Raw genomic sequence first — 15,281 nt, forward strand, 5'->3', positions numbered from 1 at the left:
AGTGATTTCTAATAAAGAAAATCACGTTTAACAATCCTGATTAACTGTTTTCATATAGTTTTTCACGTGCCAGATGTGAGAAATAATTTCAACTTTCTTTTTTAGTCCCTCAAGAGATTGCTGTAAAAAGTGTTTGGATCACAGATAAGAATCGAAGGTGGACTGTGGGTTGGCAGCAGATAGGAAGGAGAGGGTTATGATTAATGGCTACTCTTCAGCAGTGCTTTTTTTTTTTTTTTTTTTTTTGGGACAGTACATAACAGTACAGTGTACAGGCACCTTTCTTAACAGTGACGTGTGGCATTTAAATGCCCTTCAAAATTTGTAATATTCTGTAAATTTTTTTTCACGTGTTTACCTAGTATTCAAATATGCTTAAAATTATTTAACTAAATTTGCATTTTTGACTGTCTATTGTTAAGATATTTTCTATATAAAACTGTATAGCCATTTTTATAATTCTAAATTACTCAGTCGAATCTTTGTTTAACAAAGTCCTTTTATAGTGAATTATTTTGAATTCTCCTTGGAAGCAACATTTAAAATACTTTCCATTGAGCAAAGAAAATTTTCATATAGCGAACGGATTAGGAGAGAATTAACTCAGCACACACTGTTTGCATTTCTGGCCTTCAGGCAATTAGTGCTGCTGCACGAATTAAGAGAGCTAAAGGGATCACCATTCTACAACTTAGTGATACCTGCTAAAACCTATCTGACCACCTATCTCACATATGAAGTAGTGCTGGTCAACAGTGAGCGGATCAGGGGGTTTTTTTTTTTTTTTTTATGTGAACCCCAAACACGAGAGGTATTAGAACCTATAGTACTTAGTACCGTGCTTGGGTTTGAGGTTAAGAAGACAAAAGAAGATATTTGTTGACATTGGACTTGAACTTCTGTAGATTGTAATTTTCAGGAAATACGTATGAAGGAAGGTTGGTTCCAGAAAACGGCAGTTGAATGAATAAATGAGGAAGATGAAAAGTTGGTTCTGTGGGTTTGAAGTTGGACATTAAATGGATGTTGGCTGGTGGCGGCACGTGTTCGGACTGTTTTGAAAGAGAGCAGGAATTATAGAAGCCAATTCAGAAGAACAGTGCCCATGGAAGTATCTGTAGAAGAGGCATGCAGCAGAAACAGTAGGCGCCTCCGTAGCCAGGTGGGAAGGAGCAGCAGTGCATAGCACACGCTTCTTGATTAGACCGGGGTTCGAGCCCGTCACCACCAAATACGGAGGATGCGGAAAGGTCAGGGAATGACCACCGCATATCCCGGAGCAATATGGTCTTAGTTGCTAATGCTCCTAAAAACCAAATAACAAACAAACAAACAGCAGAAACAGTGCGTCTATGAGAAAGCGAGTGGAGAGACTCTGTTAGAGATGAATCATTAATTAACCTAACTGCCCTCTTCTGAATAGAATCAAGAAGCCGGAGAGAGGTTTTGGGGGCACCACCCCAGATATGGGAACAATATTCCATGGCAGGGCGAATTTGCGATTTATACAGAGTGAGCAGCTGTTTGGAAGAAAAGTAACGCCGAGAGCGAAAGAGAAAACCAAGTTTTTTAGATGCAGAGGAAGCAATATTTGTAATGTGCTTGTGCCAAGAGAGATTAGAAGTCAGGGTAATCCCCAAAAGAGATATATCATTTTGCCTAGAAATCGGAGTGTCACTAAAGATAAGCATAGGAGTAGAAGAATCCTTTTTGCGAGATATAAGACAAGACTGAGTTTTAGAAGGGTTGAAATCAACTAAGTTGTCTTTGTCCCACTGGAGAATTACCTGAAGATCGGCATTTAAGGAATTGGTAGCAGATTTTCGAGAAGTTGAAGCTGATTGAGCAGGACAAGGTTTCTCAAAATGGAAAGTTGAATGCAATATGCTATCATCGGCAAAACTATGGATAGGATTTCCAGTCAATGGAAGAAGGTCATTGATATACAAGAGGAAAAGAGTGGGGGAAAGAACTGAACCTTGGGGGACACCGGCATTAGTGGAGAAGTTAGAAGACAGAGAGCCATCTACCATCACCCTCAGTGAGCGATCAGAGAGAAAACTGGATAACCAATTACTAAAAACAGTTGGCAAACTATAAGATGGAAGCTTGTTTAGAAGACCTTTGTGCCAAACACGATCAAAAGCCTTTGAGATGTCAAGAGCAACTACTTGTGTTTCACCGAACCTTTCCATTGAATTAGTCCATAAATGGGTAACATAAGCCAGAATATCTCCAGAATATCGACACTGACGGAATCCATACTGGTGATCGTTGATCAGGCGGAAGGTTTCTAGGTAGTTTAAGAGTTGGCGGTTAATTGATTTCTCCATTACTTTAGAAAGAGTAGAAGTAATTGGATGGGAGGGATTTGTCACCCTTTTTAGGAACTGGCTGGATATGAGCAAATTTCCAAGCAGAAGGAAAAACACCTTTGGAATAAGAAAGTGAAAAAAGGTGGCAAAGAATAGGATTAAGTTCAGGAGCACAGGTTTTGAGAACAAGTGGAGAAATACCATCAGGACCTGGAGCCTTCTTAGCATCAAGATTCATCAAAATCCTTCTGATATCCTTTTGACGGAAGACCACAGGAGGCATTGAATGGAGCGTGTTGGGAATGGTGGGAGGTGTTTTACCAAGATCATTAATACATGAGCTGGAAGAAAAATGGAATGCTAGCAGGTCAACTTTATCCTTGGCTGAAGTGGCAACAGAACCATCTGGTTTGGACAGAGGTGGAAGCAAAGATGGGCAAAAGTTGCGGCCAATAGCTTTGGCAAGAGACCAGAATGCTCGGCTACCATTAGGGCAAGAAGCAAGTTTTCTACTCTTAGCCTGTTCAAACTCTAGTTTGGACTGGTTAATAACTGCTTTACAACTTTTGCAAGCTTTGGTGTAGGCAGAAAATGAAACTGAAGAATTAGAAACAAGCCAATTACGATATGCAACATTCTTCTCTTGGACAGCCTTAGCACATTTATTGGAAAACCAAGGTTTAGATAAAGGACGAGATTTTAAAGTGGAGTGTGGGATAAAGGATTCCATTCCTGCAAGAATAATTTCACTGACAAGATCTGAGCAAACGTTGACATCAGAAGTTTTGAAACAGTAATCAGACCAAGGAAAAGAAGAAAAGAAGTCTCGCAGGTCATCCCATTTTGCATTCTTGTAATGCCAAACAACACGTGGTTGGGAATAGCCATGAGATAAAGGTTCCATTGGAGAAGAAACAATCGCCAAGTTGTGATCTGAAGTGCCTAAAGGACCTATCACTTCGACCGTGTACTTAGAAGGGTTGTTTGTGAGAAAAAGATCAAGCGTATTTGCTGTATGATTAGGATTGTCCGGTATTCTTGTAGGTAAATGAACAATCTGTGCTAGGTCATTAGTAATTGCAAAAGCCTCAGCATCTCGACCTGCTGGGTCGGTGTGACTAGAAAACGGAAGCCAGCTGGAGTTGTGAACATTAAAATCACCAAGGAAAATTACTTCACTGTTAGGAAAGTTGGACTGGAGAAAGTCAAGTTGCAAAGAGAGGAAGTCAAAGAGCTCCAAGTGATTAGTGGAGTTGGGAGAACGGTAGAGACAACAGATGAATTTGACACAATGAGGTAGAGAGATTAAGCCAGAGAAGATAAAAGAGAGGAGATTCCAAATTGCCAAGTCTCTGACAGGGAATATCAGAACGGACATATGCACAAGTACCACCTTTGAGGCGAAAAGAATCATACAGCGAATAATTTGGGCATCTGAGATGAGCAGTAGATGAATCAACCGATAACTGAGATTCTGTCAGAAAAAGTACATGGGGTTTGGCAGACTGCAAGTGGAAATGGACATCGTTGAGATTAGAATTGAGACCACGTATATTTGTGAAATGAATTAGGAAGTCCTTGGGAGGTTTAGATCTTTTCACAGATAAGCTTGCTCTATTAGTTTGACAATTCATGGTGTATTCAGTAGTAAGGAAAAGTAGGTGGGACATGCTGTATGAAGTAATGAAATTTTTGGATATGGCGTACATGTGGTAAGAATATACCCAGATCCTTGACATAACGTGGCCTCGACAATGCTCCCCGCATACACACTACTCGGACTCCCTCCAGTCACCATCTGGCAGAGTAGAGGCAGCAAGATTATACACTAGCTGATCCGGAATCTTCCTAGAGAGTTACCAATAGGTTCAGTCCGGTGTACTAATTAGCGGCCGGCCTGCGAACACCGTTTTAGAGCTGTACCCTCGAAATGTAAGGAATATTGGATCTCGCCACGACGTTCATCATAACCTCAAAAGTCATCAATCATACTGCATGATGGAAGAGATAGGGAAAGGTTGACTGGAACTTAGCTCTAGAGACTAAACATGGGTTCCACCATTTCAAGCCTCCAATAAGCAAAGTGGTGGTATTTCACCGGTTGATGAGAGTCATCTACCACCTAGTACTGCCTGGTAACATAGAGGGGCGGCGTTCCTCCATGTGGTTTGGGCGCCACACCTCGACCCCTGCTTACGTTGGTTCACACCTGGGTGGTCACCCACCATGTACTTGTGCATGGAGGTTATACCCAGGATTACTAACAGTCCCACCATCGTGAAGGTGCAAGCAGAGGATTTGGCTGTCACAGACCATCCGGACTTCGCCGAAATTGGGTCCACTTGGCTTGAGTGTCACCCGAATATCAATTCCATCAGCGTTGTAGACTGGGGTATTCCCAATGGGCTCTCGTCCACCTTCTATTGCAGTGGTGTCCTTTTTCCATACAAGGGCCATATTGAAAAAAAATTGAGAGTTAGATTGCTTTAGTGTATTACATTTACTGAACAAAACATTTAATGAGAAAATTTTTTTGATAATTAACAAAATTTAAAATGCTGTTTTAGTTCACTTTCCAGGGGGCCATAGGTTGGACACAGCTGTGAATCAACTGTAAGTGCCCCAACAAATCATCTGTTGTTTCGCTGAAGTGCATTATCCAAATTTTTCCATAAATTTTCCCTATCTCTGTTTACATGGTCACAGTACCTGAATATCCAAATGACAGACATTTTGGACAGTTTCAAAAAAAGAAAAAAAAAAAATTCAAATTTAAGAACTAGTGACAATACCTATGATGAGAGAAGGAGAACGAAGGTATTAAACCTTCTAAACAAGAATTGTTGGCATTTGGTGAAAATGAAGTTAGAAAATTGTCAATTAGGTTACAGTTAAATGTGAAACAGATACAATTCTTGGATTACAAGAATACCTAATTGAAAATATGGTTTCAGAAGAATTGAAGCATTTGATGGAAGCTCTGAGTTACGATACCAATTTCATCAAGTGAATGTGAATGAGGATTTTCACAAATGAATCTGATCGCCAGTCCACCTAGAACTTTGATGACAAAAACAGTTTCTTCACTTTATTATGAAATTATTTTTACTTATTATTTTTAGGGTCCGTAGTCTAACGAAGGACCCTTATAATGTCCCTTTGTTGTCTGTCTGTCCGTCCATCACTGCATTGTATCTGGAACAACTCGACCTATTGGCTTGAAATTTTGCATTGGTTTGTACATCATGTGGGCCAACATAACGCCATATCGATCATTGTTGACAAAAATTTGACTGAGAAATGGGGGGTAAATGTGGGTCTGATAAAATGTTGTTGTCAACCTATAGTTTATTATACACTGTTGAAAAGAGCTCAATGAGCAGGTTTAAAATATAATTTTAAAATATTTTTAAAATTAAGTGGGGGTGCCAGACAGGAAAATGTGAGTAATTTTAGTGTCCCTCCCGAACCTCTATTTCTGTCACTAATGAAGCTAAAAATTTAAAAATCATATTAGCTATGCATTATTCGATGCTTATCAAGGGAAAACTATTCTGATTGAAATCTATAATTTACTTTTTGTGTTAAAATTAAAAAAAAAAAAAAAACAATTTTCTATTGCACTTCTCTGTACTAAGTAACTCCTTTTGGTGACGAAAAGGTTGCTAAATAGTTAGTTAATAATTTTATAAAGGTCATTTATAAATTTTGTGGCGAAAAGTATTTTTTAACAATTTTCCAAGCTGGAGTTGTCCCAGCAAGGAGGTACTCAGAGAGCCAGTGTTGAGGTGGCGGTGGTGGGGAGTTTTGTACGGCCCTCACCTGCCAGTCACTTCTCACCCAAGACTTAATCGCTTCTCCAGGAAAAAGTCTGAGTCACTTCTCCCACCATTGTCATTCATAACAACTGGAAAGACTCAAATAGACAACATTTTCGTTAGTTCCTCAGTTTTAGGCCAAGCAGGGGTACTAGAAACTTTTTTTCAGTTACCATAAAGCTCTCTATTTGAGATATTACGCTAATGATCATTCATGACTACAGGCCCTTCATCCTTAGTGCCCGGCACTCAGTAGTTGACTGATTTATTTACTTATTTTACTCACATTTGACCTTATTTTTTTATATACAGTATACCCTTGATTTAATGGACTAATAGGAGAGAAGGGGTGTCCTTTAATGCTAAAAGTCTGTTGAATCGGATGTAACGTGGGAGGGGGCCATTTTTTATTATTCTTAGTGTAAAAAAAAAAAAAAAAAGCTTTAATACAATATACAGTACTGTACAATATAAAATTGTTGTAATTTGTCCTTTGATTTGCAGATATCAGAGACTTTTTTTTTTTTTTTTTTTTACGCCATAAATTTCACAAACTCGTGCTACTGAGATGCCTTGTTCTAATTTCTCAATTAGCTCTAATTTCTGTGCCGCATTTAAGTTCACGTGCCTTCTTTTAGCTCCTATGTCACTTGATGCCATTTTAAATTGTAAGGATTGCAAAATTATTTAATAAATAAAGTCACAATTCAGAAATCACAGAAACACTCTGTATACAACATGACTGCACAATAGATTGAGACCGAAACAAAGCGAGTTAGTAGACCTGCAGTTTAGTGTCCAAAGTCACTTTCAGCTTGCAAGTCGCCGCCTGCTCTTATCTGTAATCTGGGAAAACAGCTATTTGAACACATTTTCAGAAAGAATAAAAAACAATTTTCTGACTACAATTTTCTGAATTTGATTATAAAAATAAAAGTAGGTAATTATCAAAACAATAATGAAAATAGGTAAAAATTAATAACACTGAAGTTTTGTATAACCTAAAAAAAAATTAAATGGTCGAGATTAATATGTACATTACTGTATTATAATTTGTCCGGTCTGTTATATCGGGGTCCATTAAATCGAGGGTTTACTGTACTTGAATAATAAATTTATGCTTAATAAACTGTGTTAATATACTAAATTTGTTGTTCTTATTCCAAAAAACTTTTCTACTAAAGTAACAATATCAGGAAAAATAAAATTTTTAGAGTACTTTCCATATCTGCTTAATTTTCAATTTTTCCTGATAGCAAAGAATGAGTACTGGCACCTATTTTTTTTACAAAAAAAAAAAAAAAAAAAAAAAGCACTGCTCTTCAGATTGGTCTAACAGTGGTCACTGTTATTGTTCCTGAGATCACTGTTTTTGATTTTCATATATGACATTGATGAAGGGATAGAGCATGTGATGTAAACATTTGCAGATTATTATTATTATTAGCCATATGGCACAAGGAAGCCTGTGACTTATGCTGCACCAGCTGGGGGGGGGGATGTCTGAATTACCCTGAGAAAGAATGAGAAGAGTAGAAGGGAATCACCAAGAAAGAGACGAGTGATGATATCCAGCTCAGGACCCTGGGTGTTCCAAGCCCATACTCACCAGATGTGAGCCCCTGGGGTTTTGGAAGAGTGGATAGCGATCAGTACCAAGAAGCACTCCTTCAGAAAAGGTTTGAAACTGAATAGTTGAAACCTTTTTTGACTATCTTGAAGCTATGTTTTAATTGCAAAATACTGGTATTGAATTGAAAATAGTAGAGGAAGAAAGGGATTTCATTATCATAATATGCACAGAAATGAAGTTCTCCAAGCAGTGTAGATAGGCAGCAAGGAAGACACCTAATGTCATATTGATGATTTATTGAACATTTGCCTGTAGAGATAGGAAAGTCCTCATCCGATTGTAAAAGGCAGTTGTAAGACTGCATATGAAATGCTGTTAATCCAAGTATGGAGACTGCTCTTTAAAAACAGACTGAGCTTCTTGAAAGATCCAAAGTGGGTAATGTATTCTGCGTTGAGACTAATTATGGACTGGGCTCAGTTGAGCTCTGCTAAGTGTACATTTTATACTTAAAAATAATGATGTTTGTTATCTTTTTGTTTAAAATTGGTAGTGCAGTTGTGTTTGATAAAGTAGGCAAAATTGTTTCTTACTTGATCTCTGCAATTGCTTAAAAATGGAAGTCAGAGTAAGAGGAATTTGTCTGTCATTGTCAGTGTTAATCATATTGATATTTGGCGCCCCTGTAGCCAGGTGGGAAGGAGCAGCAGTGCGTAGCACACGCTTTTTGATTAGACCGGGGTTCGAGGCTGTCACCACCAAATACAGCGGATGCGGAAAGGTCAGGGAATGACCACCGCATTTCCCGGAGCAATATGGCCTTAGTTGCTAATGCTCCTAAAAACCAAATAACAATCATGTTGATATTTCATACTCCTTTTTCATATCACTATATCATATTCCTGTTTGTGGTTCTGTTGGAGTACAATTAATATTGGAAAGGTTTTATTAAGGCAGTAAATTATGTTTATAACTTTATAGTGTATAATTGCATTTAGATATATCTTAGTTTAGAGCGGCATTCTCAAATTTATAAACAGAAAACATGACTCAGACAATAGCAGCAAAGCTAAAAGCTGACAGTTGCAGGAATGTTGTGGCTCAGGGAAGAACTGAAGAGTGCCATTTGCAAATAGATATCTGGAAAGAGATATACAGCCAAAGGGGATAATCTTTGTGTATACTCAAGGCAAAGAGTGTGAGAAAATAAAGAACAAACCCAGTATTCTGATGGACATTTATGAAAACTTGAACAGGGTTGTGATTGATGCCCTCAAAGGAATTCAAATGAGGAAACCAGAAAATATATTAGCATTAATATTGGTAGTGACAAAAGCTGAAAGAAAGTGTATATAGCATCAGTCTTAATCCTCTCTAATAATTTTTCCTTGGTGGATGTTCTTATAAATGCCAAGATAACATAAATTTTATTGTCAGCAATTTTTTTTTTTTTTTTTTTTTGTGGATAAGTTTCCAGTACTTCTTGGTGTCGTTAATGATAAAGAAATAAATGAAGCAATCGATGTTGTGCAGCATTGATTCTTGACTTTTATTATGAGAACCTACCAGATGCTTTTATGGGGGGGGGGAAGTTTTTACTTTTTATTACAAGGTTTTGGCACATTATAGCCATAGTTGCTGATGTGCCAATAAAACTCAAACATTATGGGGGGGGGAGAAAAATGAAATAATGTGCATGTGTTGATTGGGGAACTGACGAGCGCACAAGAAAGCTTGAAATGTAGCAGATTATTCCAAATAATGCTTGTCATTTTTAATCATTTCATAGCAATGCAGAGTGTGAGAGAATAATCAACTAGGTGAAAAAAACAAAAACTGAACTCATCTTTCTGTTGAAAATACTCTGGACAACCAAGTCTAGAAAGCAAGGCCATTGTAATGAATAAAACTTTTACTTAACATCTACACCTTTCATGCTGCCTTTTCCTTCTTTCTTGAAATATCTTCCTTGAAAAACTCAAAATTGTTGATGTCTAACAGAAATCCACAGGCAGAAAAATCGTAGGTAAAATAATGTTTGAAAGCATACAGGTAAACATTTCTGTGTTATGTTGTCTGCAAATTTTAATAAGTCAGAAGTTGGCATATATGCAAAATGCATGGTTTGGACATACCATTTCATCTAACAACTGGGGTGCAGACATTGCACATACCTTTGCCTCTATCATGTACTTACGTACCTAAACTAGAATATGGGTCACCTGTATACAAATTCTTTAGAAACGGTGTATTGTAATGATGATAGTGACCATCAAGCCATCCATATTGCTGTCCCGAGTCTATGGGGGAGGCAACCAAACTGTTTTGTTGCCTTGGCGGTGTGAGTTATCTTTTAGATATTTGCAGTTGCTTTTACAATTGTTGTTAGAGGTAGATTTGAGCACTGTGGTAAAGTTTTTTTTTTTTTTCCAGTCATCAAGGCAACCACTTCCACCCAGGTATGCCCATCCAGTATCATGTAACTTGTCCATGAAAAACTAGGAAAAGCTCTGTATCCCATCTTCTGTCTACCTGAAACTGTACTGCCCATCAAGCTGAATACTTCAACTTATTGTCCATTTTCACTGATGACTCAGTCATCATTCCGTAGGCTCTGCCCCCATTTTCCCATCCCACCTTGACTAATGTTCCAGTCAGTGTTTCTAGATTTTGTCCAAAAATATTGGAAAATTTTCAGCCTTTAATTTATTCATTTGGGTCAGCTTACTTCTATATTTGCAAACCACACTTGTTTGTTCAGTAGCCACATAGATGGTTTCTTTCTAATAGATTACTATGAGGAGAGGACTCACGAGCTTAACTTAGAGATGTTGGTGTCTCCTCCCTCCTGATTAGATATGAAGGATGACCGAAACACATTCAAGTCCAACAAAATCAGCAGACCTTGGCTAATTATTAGATGATATATTATTATCTGTTTATTTTGAATTCAGTTAATAAGTATCACATTGTATATTAAACATTTTGTTTCTTAAATATAATTCAGCAGTCACGTTAGTTACATGTTTTAAATTGTTTTATGATCATTATTCAAGTTCTGTGTATTATGCAATACACTAATTTCTTTCTTTATGACAATGATGCATAAAGAAAAATTCCTTGAAAGTAGTTCATTAAGAAAAAATGCATTAGATGAAAATCAGGGATATATTAACCTCAGACATTGCATACATAATATAAATAATAGTAACAGAACTAAATACTGTATAGTACATGTGTATATTTTTATTATCACAAATGGTAATTTAAAAATACCAATAACAAGTTAATCAGGGATGTATTAACCCCAGACATTGCATACATAATATAAATAATAGTAACAGAACTAAATACTGTATAGTACACGTGTATATTTTTATTATCACAAATGGTAATTTAAAAATACCAATAACAAGTTAAAATGAATGTAGTACAAAAAAAAGAAAAAAAAATTCAAAATGATTCATTTACCAATTGAAGCTGGGTAGCTGGGATTCTTGTGGCCAATATGAAGATTCTTTGGATTTCTAAGCTTGAAGAAAGTATGTAGTGTCACCTGCTTAGCTTGTTTCTTGATTTTGTAGAGCTCCCTGTAGTGAAAGGGCAAGGTGGCTCGTTGGTAGAAACTGCAGCACCCCCACCTTTTTAAATCTCAATATACAGTCAATGGAGTTATATAAAATTGTGAAAAACAATGCAATGCAATGACTTTTTATTAACAGGTCCCGCATATAGTATACCCATACTATATTTCAACTTTGAAGTTTGGCTGTAGGCGAAACTGTGTGCTATGCAATTCCACATTTTGGCCCCAGTGGTTGAGTCGATGCCTAGTTGGCAGGTTGCCAATATGCATTTTTCAGAGGCGACAAAACAAGTCAAAGGAACTGCAGAGGAAGTAGTGCTTATTTCAACAGTGCACCAAACCTGAATGAAAAAGTTATTAATCTATTTTCAACAAATATAAACTTAAGAATGGATTTTTTTTAAATAAAATTACAAGATTACACAAGTCTGTTAATGGTAAGTGTCCAGTTAATGTTTTGTAGTATTTTTAACTTGCTTATTATTATTACTAACTATGTCTACATGTCTTATAACCAAGGCAATTTAATGTAACTTGAAGAAGCAGCACCCCCGTACATCAGAGGCATGAATCGCCACTGTGAAAATGTCTGCAACTTTTTTTTTTATGATAAGCCTCTGTTCCACTTTTGAAAATCTTTAAAGGGGACGAGGAGGCCATGTAATGGAAAGTAGCCACTTGAAACAAAAATTCTCCCTCATCATTATGAGCATTTTTTAATGAAAGCAATAATGCTTTGTTTTTCAACATTGGCAGTTACACTGATGTTATGTTATCCTTGTAAGAAAATAGATCATTTATATATTACAGTTAAATTCTCTTATTATAATGATATTTGAGAATTTTGTCTGTTCTTTTTTTTCTGTGTTCCTTTGAATGTGAGATTTTACTTAAATAGATAGAACCATGGGTAACTGCATATGCACTTAATAAAATACTGTATTCATTACATTTTCAAATTTGCTAGTGAACACAGTTATAGATACAGTAAACTCCTGTTATAGTGCTTTCTAGGGGACTGGCCATAGGTATGCAGGACCTCCTTTTTTTTGGCAGTTTTTTTCATATTCAAGTTAAAAACCTGTACATGCACCAAGAATCAATTTTTAATTTAAAAAAAAAAAAAAGTGCAAATGCTGCAATAAAGGACCAAACGTTGAGTTGTAAAGAGTACACGAAATAGTGTACCATAAACAGTTCCTGAAATTTAGTCTATCTCTTTCTCATAAATAAAATGGGGTGGTAGGGTTATAAGCAGTTTTCCTCTTGGTGTACCTTAAAAAAAATCAATATGAGCAAGAAAGTGCTTTAAACAGCACTTTGGGCATTTAAAAAATTCATGGGGCTTCATAGAATTGAGTAACAACAAGAAAAGAGCATGAAAAGGGGAGAGCACTGTAAATAGAAATGTTATAATTGAAGGTTACTGTAACTGATTTGTGGGATATTGCTTTTTTTGAGTTAACTGTTTCAAGAATTAGCGAATATTGGTTTGATATATTGTCACAGGTGTTTGTCAAGAAAAGGGAGATTTCTTATTTAAAATTTTCACTAATAATTTTTTGCTGATATATTATTAGAATACAAACTTAAATCACATTTTACAATACTTATATAAAACCAATTGACAAATTTTATTTAAAACTTCAAGCTGTTTCATTATCAAATTACTTTATAGAGCTGTACTTGCAAAGTTTGTGGGTAGAATCAGTTCAGACATACCTAGTTGAATTCATTCAAGAATATATTCTTAGGAAAATTTTATTGATTAAATGCATATGCCTAAAATGATAGCATCTTTAGTCCTGAAGAGATATAGCAGTTGAATTATTTTCACAGGTTCCCCAGAAGATAAAGGTTTAGAAACTACACTCTGTGGAAATAATGTAATGCGGAGTAATTCAGGAACATCTGTCTGTGTATCTCAAATGAATAGCATATCTAGTCCCAATCAAACAAGCCCTGGCCTTTCTATTCCTAATAGTACTACAACCACCATGTGTTCTGCTGTTGGACCCAGAGCAGTTCATGGTCAAGGAGCTCTAACCCATTCACGTTCTCATGGCCAACCTATAAATACTGCCCCTGCGATTGTTGTTCCAGGACAGGGTCGACCTATTGTAAAAGGAGGAATCTTGCAGGCTGGTGCTTCAGGTGATCATCTAATCAGAGGAACAATTTCAGGAAGTGGCAGTGGAGGAACTAAAGGAATTTCACAAAACAAACCCTTTCTAGCTGGCAGTCCTCAAGGTAATTGCATTTGCTTTTAAACTTTGTTACATAATTATTGTCTTATTGTCTAAATACAGTGAAACTGGCAATATGATATAATTTGTATACAGAACGGTTCTAAGCATGTTTTACTTAACCCCCTATACTGCACTCGTGTTATTATAACATAACAGGCTAGCTGAGGTCATGAAGGTCCCCAGGTGCTTTACTGCCTTCTGCTTGAATGTCCTTTTCTAATAAGAAGAATTTTAAAATAAATAACCAATCATGAAATTTAGCAAACTTCTGAATTGTAGCAGAAACAATGAATATTTTTGCAAGATTTCAGTGTTGCTGAAAAAGCATTGTAATTCTTAAAATGGTTCTTCATTGTGTAATGGTAAAGAGATATCCTGAGGGTTTTTTTTTTTTCCCCCACGAATGAAATTCTTCATATAATAAGGGTTAATCAGCATACAAGAAAAAAGGTAATTTTTTTTTTACCCTTTTCTTTAGAAGAGAAGATTCAGACTGTCAATGAAGCCATTGATGACTTCATAAATGAAGAAATGGAGTGTAATTTTAATTGCAGTGTTTATTTAGCATTAGTAGAGGCATACGATACAAGAAAGCAAGCTTATTCAGCATCAGCCAGTCTCCCCCCCATTTCATCCCTCTATTCGTTCCAAATGCCTGATCAGCTCAGCCTTAAATTTATTTAGGCTATTAGCTTCCACAACAAAAGATGGAAACCCTGTTCCACCATTCAACTACCTGCTGGCTAAAGGCAAATTTCGGCACATCTATTCTACAACTATCTTTCCTCAATTTGAAACTGTGCCCCCCCTCAGGTTCTTAGTCTGAGCAAGACGAAGAATCTCATTCAGCTTGCTCAACCCATTCAAGGCTTTATACACCTCAGTCAGATCACCTCTCAGGTGCTTATTCTCCAGGTGCTGCAGTTTGCAGAACTTAAGCCTTTCTTGGTAAGAGCACCCCTTTGTTCCCTTCACCAGTCTTGTTGCCCTTTGAAAACATCTTTAAACAGCATCATTTAGTTGGTGATCCTATGAGAATAACAATTTTGCAAATTATGATACAAAATAGTTCAGTGAATAGAAATGAAATTACAGTGGGGAATTAATTACACATCCCTAAAAATTGAAAGTGGGCTGGGGTTGCTATTCTGCTTTTTCTGAGTTTGTGTTTGTGTACAAACACTTTTGTACACTCTATTGTGTACAAAAGTGTTTCCCAAACTGAGGTCTGTAGACCAGTTCCAGTGTCCCTGAAATGTTCAGAAGGTATCAAGTAATATGTATTTTCCTAAAAATATACTAATAGAATGAAGAGTTTCGTCATTCTATTAGTATTATTATTATTATAGAACATTACTTATTTTCAATACGATTAGTATGTATACAAGTCGCTTCCCTAACATAGTGCATTCAATCCCCACCACTAGTGCACATTTGCACTTTTGTGTATGAATCCTTGGTTCAGTCGGCTAATAGAAAACACAGCTTGCAGAGTTATTCTGTGACTTGCAGCCTGAAGCGACTCAAAGATTTAATACTTGTACACAAAAAACTCTTATACACAAAATCGAAATACGGGATTAAGTTAAACGTAGAACCTGATTTGAGAGTACAAGTTAGTACCACTGAGCCAATTATTTTAGAACTGGTTTCTTTAAACAGCGTCATCCTTCTATTTAGCTGAAGTGTTTGGTCCTTGAGGTTGTCACAGACATATCTCTCAGATATGCCAGACAAGCT

General features: G+C 36.6%; 1 protein-coding gene across 3 annotated transcripts in view; it reads left to right on the top strand.

Moving 5' to 3' along the window:
- The window catches only part of LOC150086031 (uncharacterized), a 371,398-nt gene that overhangs the window by 309,443 nt on the left and 46,674 nt on the right, over window positions 1-15,281 (top strand). For all 3 annotated transcript variants that reach the window (XM_090374340.1, XM_090374341.1, XM_090374342.1), the window contains exon 18: window positions 13,132-13,542. In XM_090374340.1, coding sequence (XP_090230466.1) covers window positions 13,132-13,542 — 411 coding nt within the window. The remainder of the gene's footprint in view (window positions 1-13,131; window positions 13,543-15,281) is intronic.

This window comes from Mastigoproctus giganteus, chromosome 5 (assembly GCF_048544385.1).
Source record: "Mastigoproctus giganteus isolate SK-2022 chromosome 5, ASM4854438v1, whole genome shotgun sequence".
In the NCBI taxonomy this organism is placed as follows: Eukaryota; Metazoa; Arthropoda; class Arachnida; order Uropygi; family Thelyphonidae; genus Mastigoproctus; species Mastigoproctus giganteus.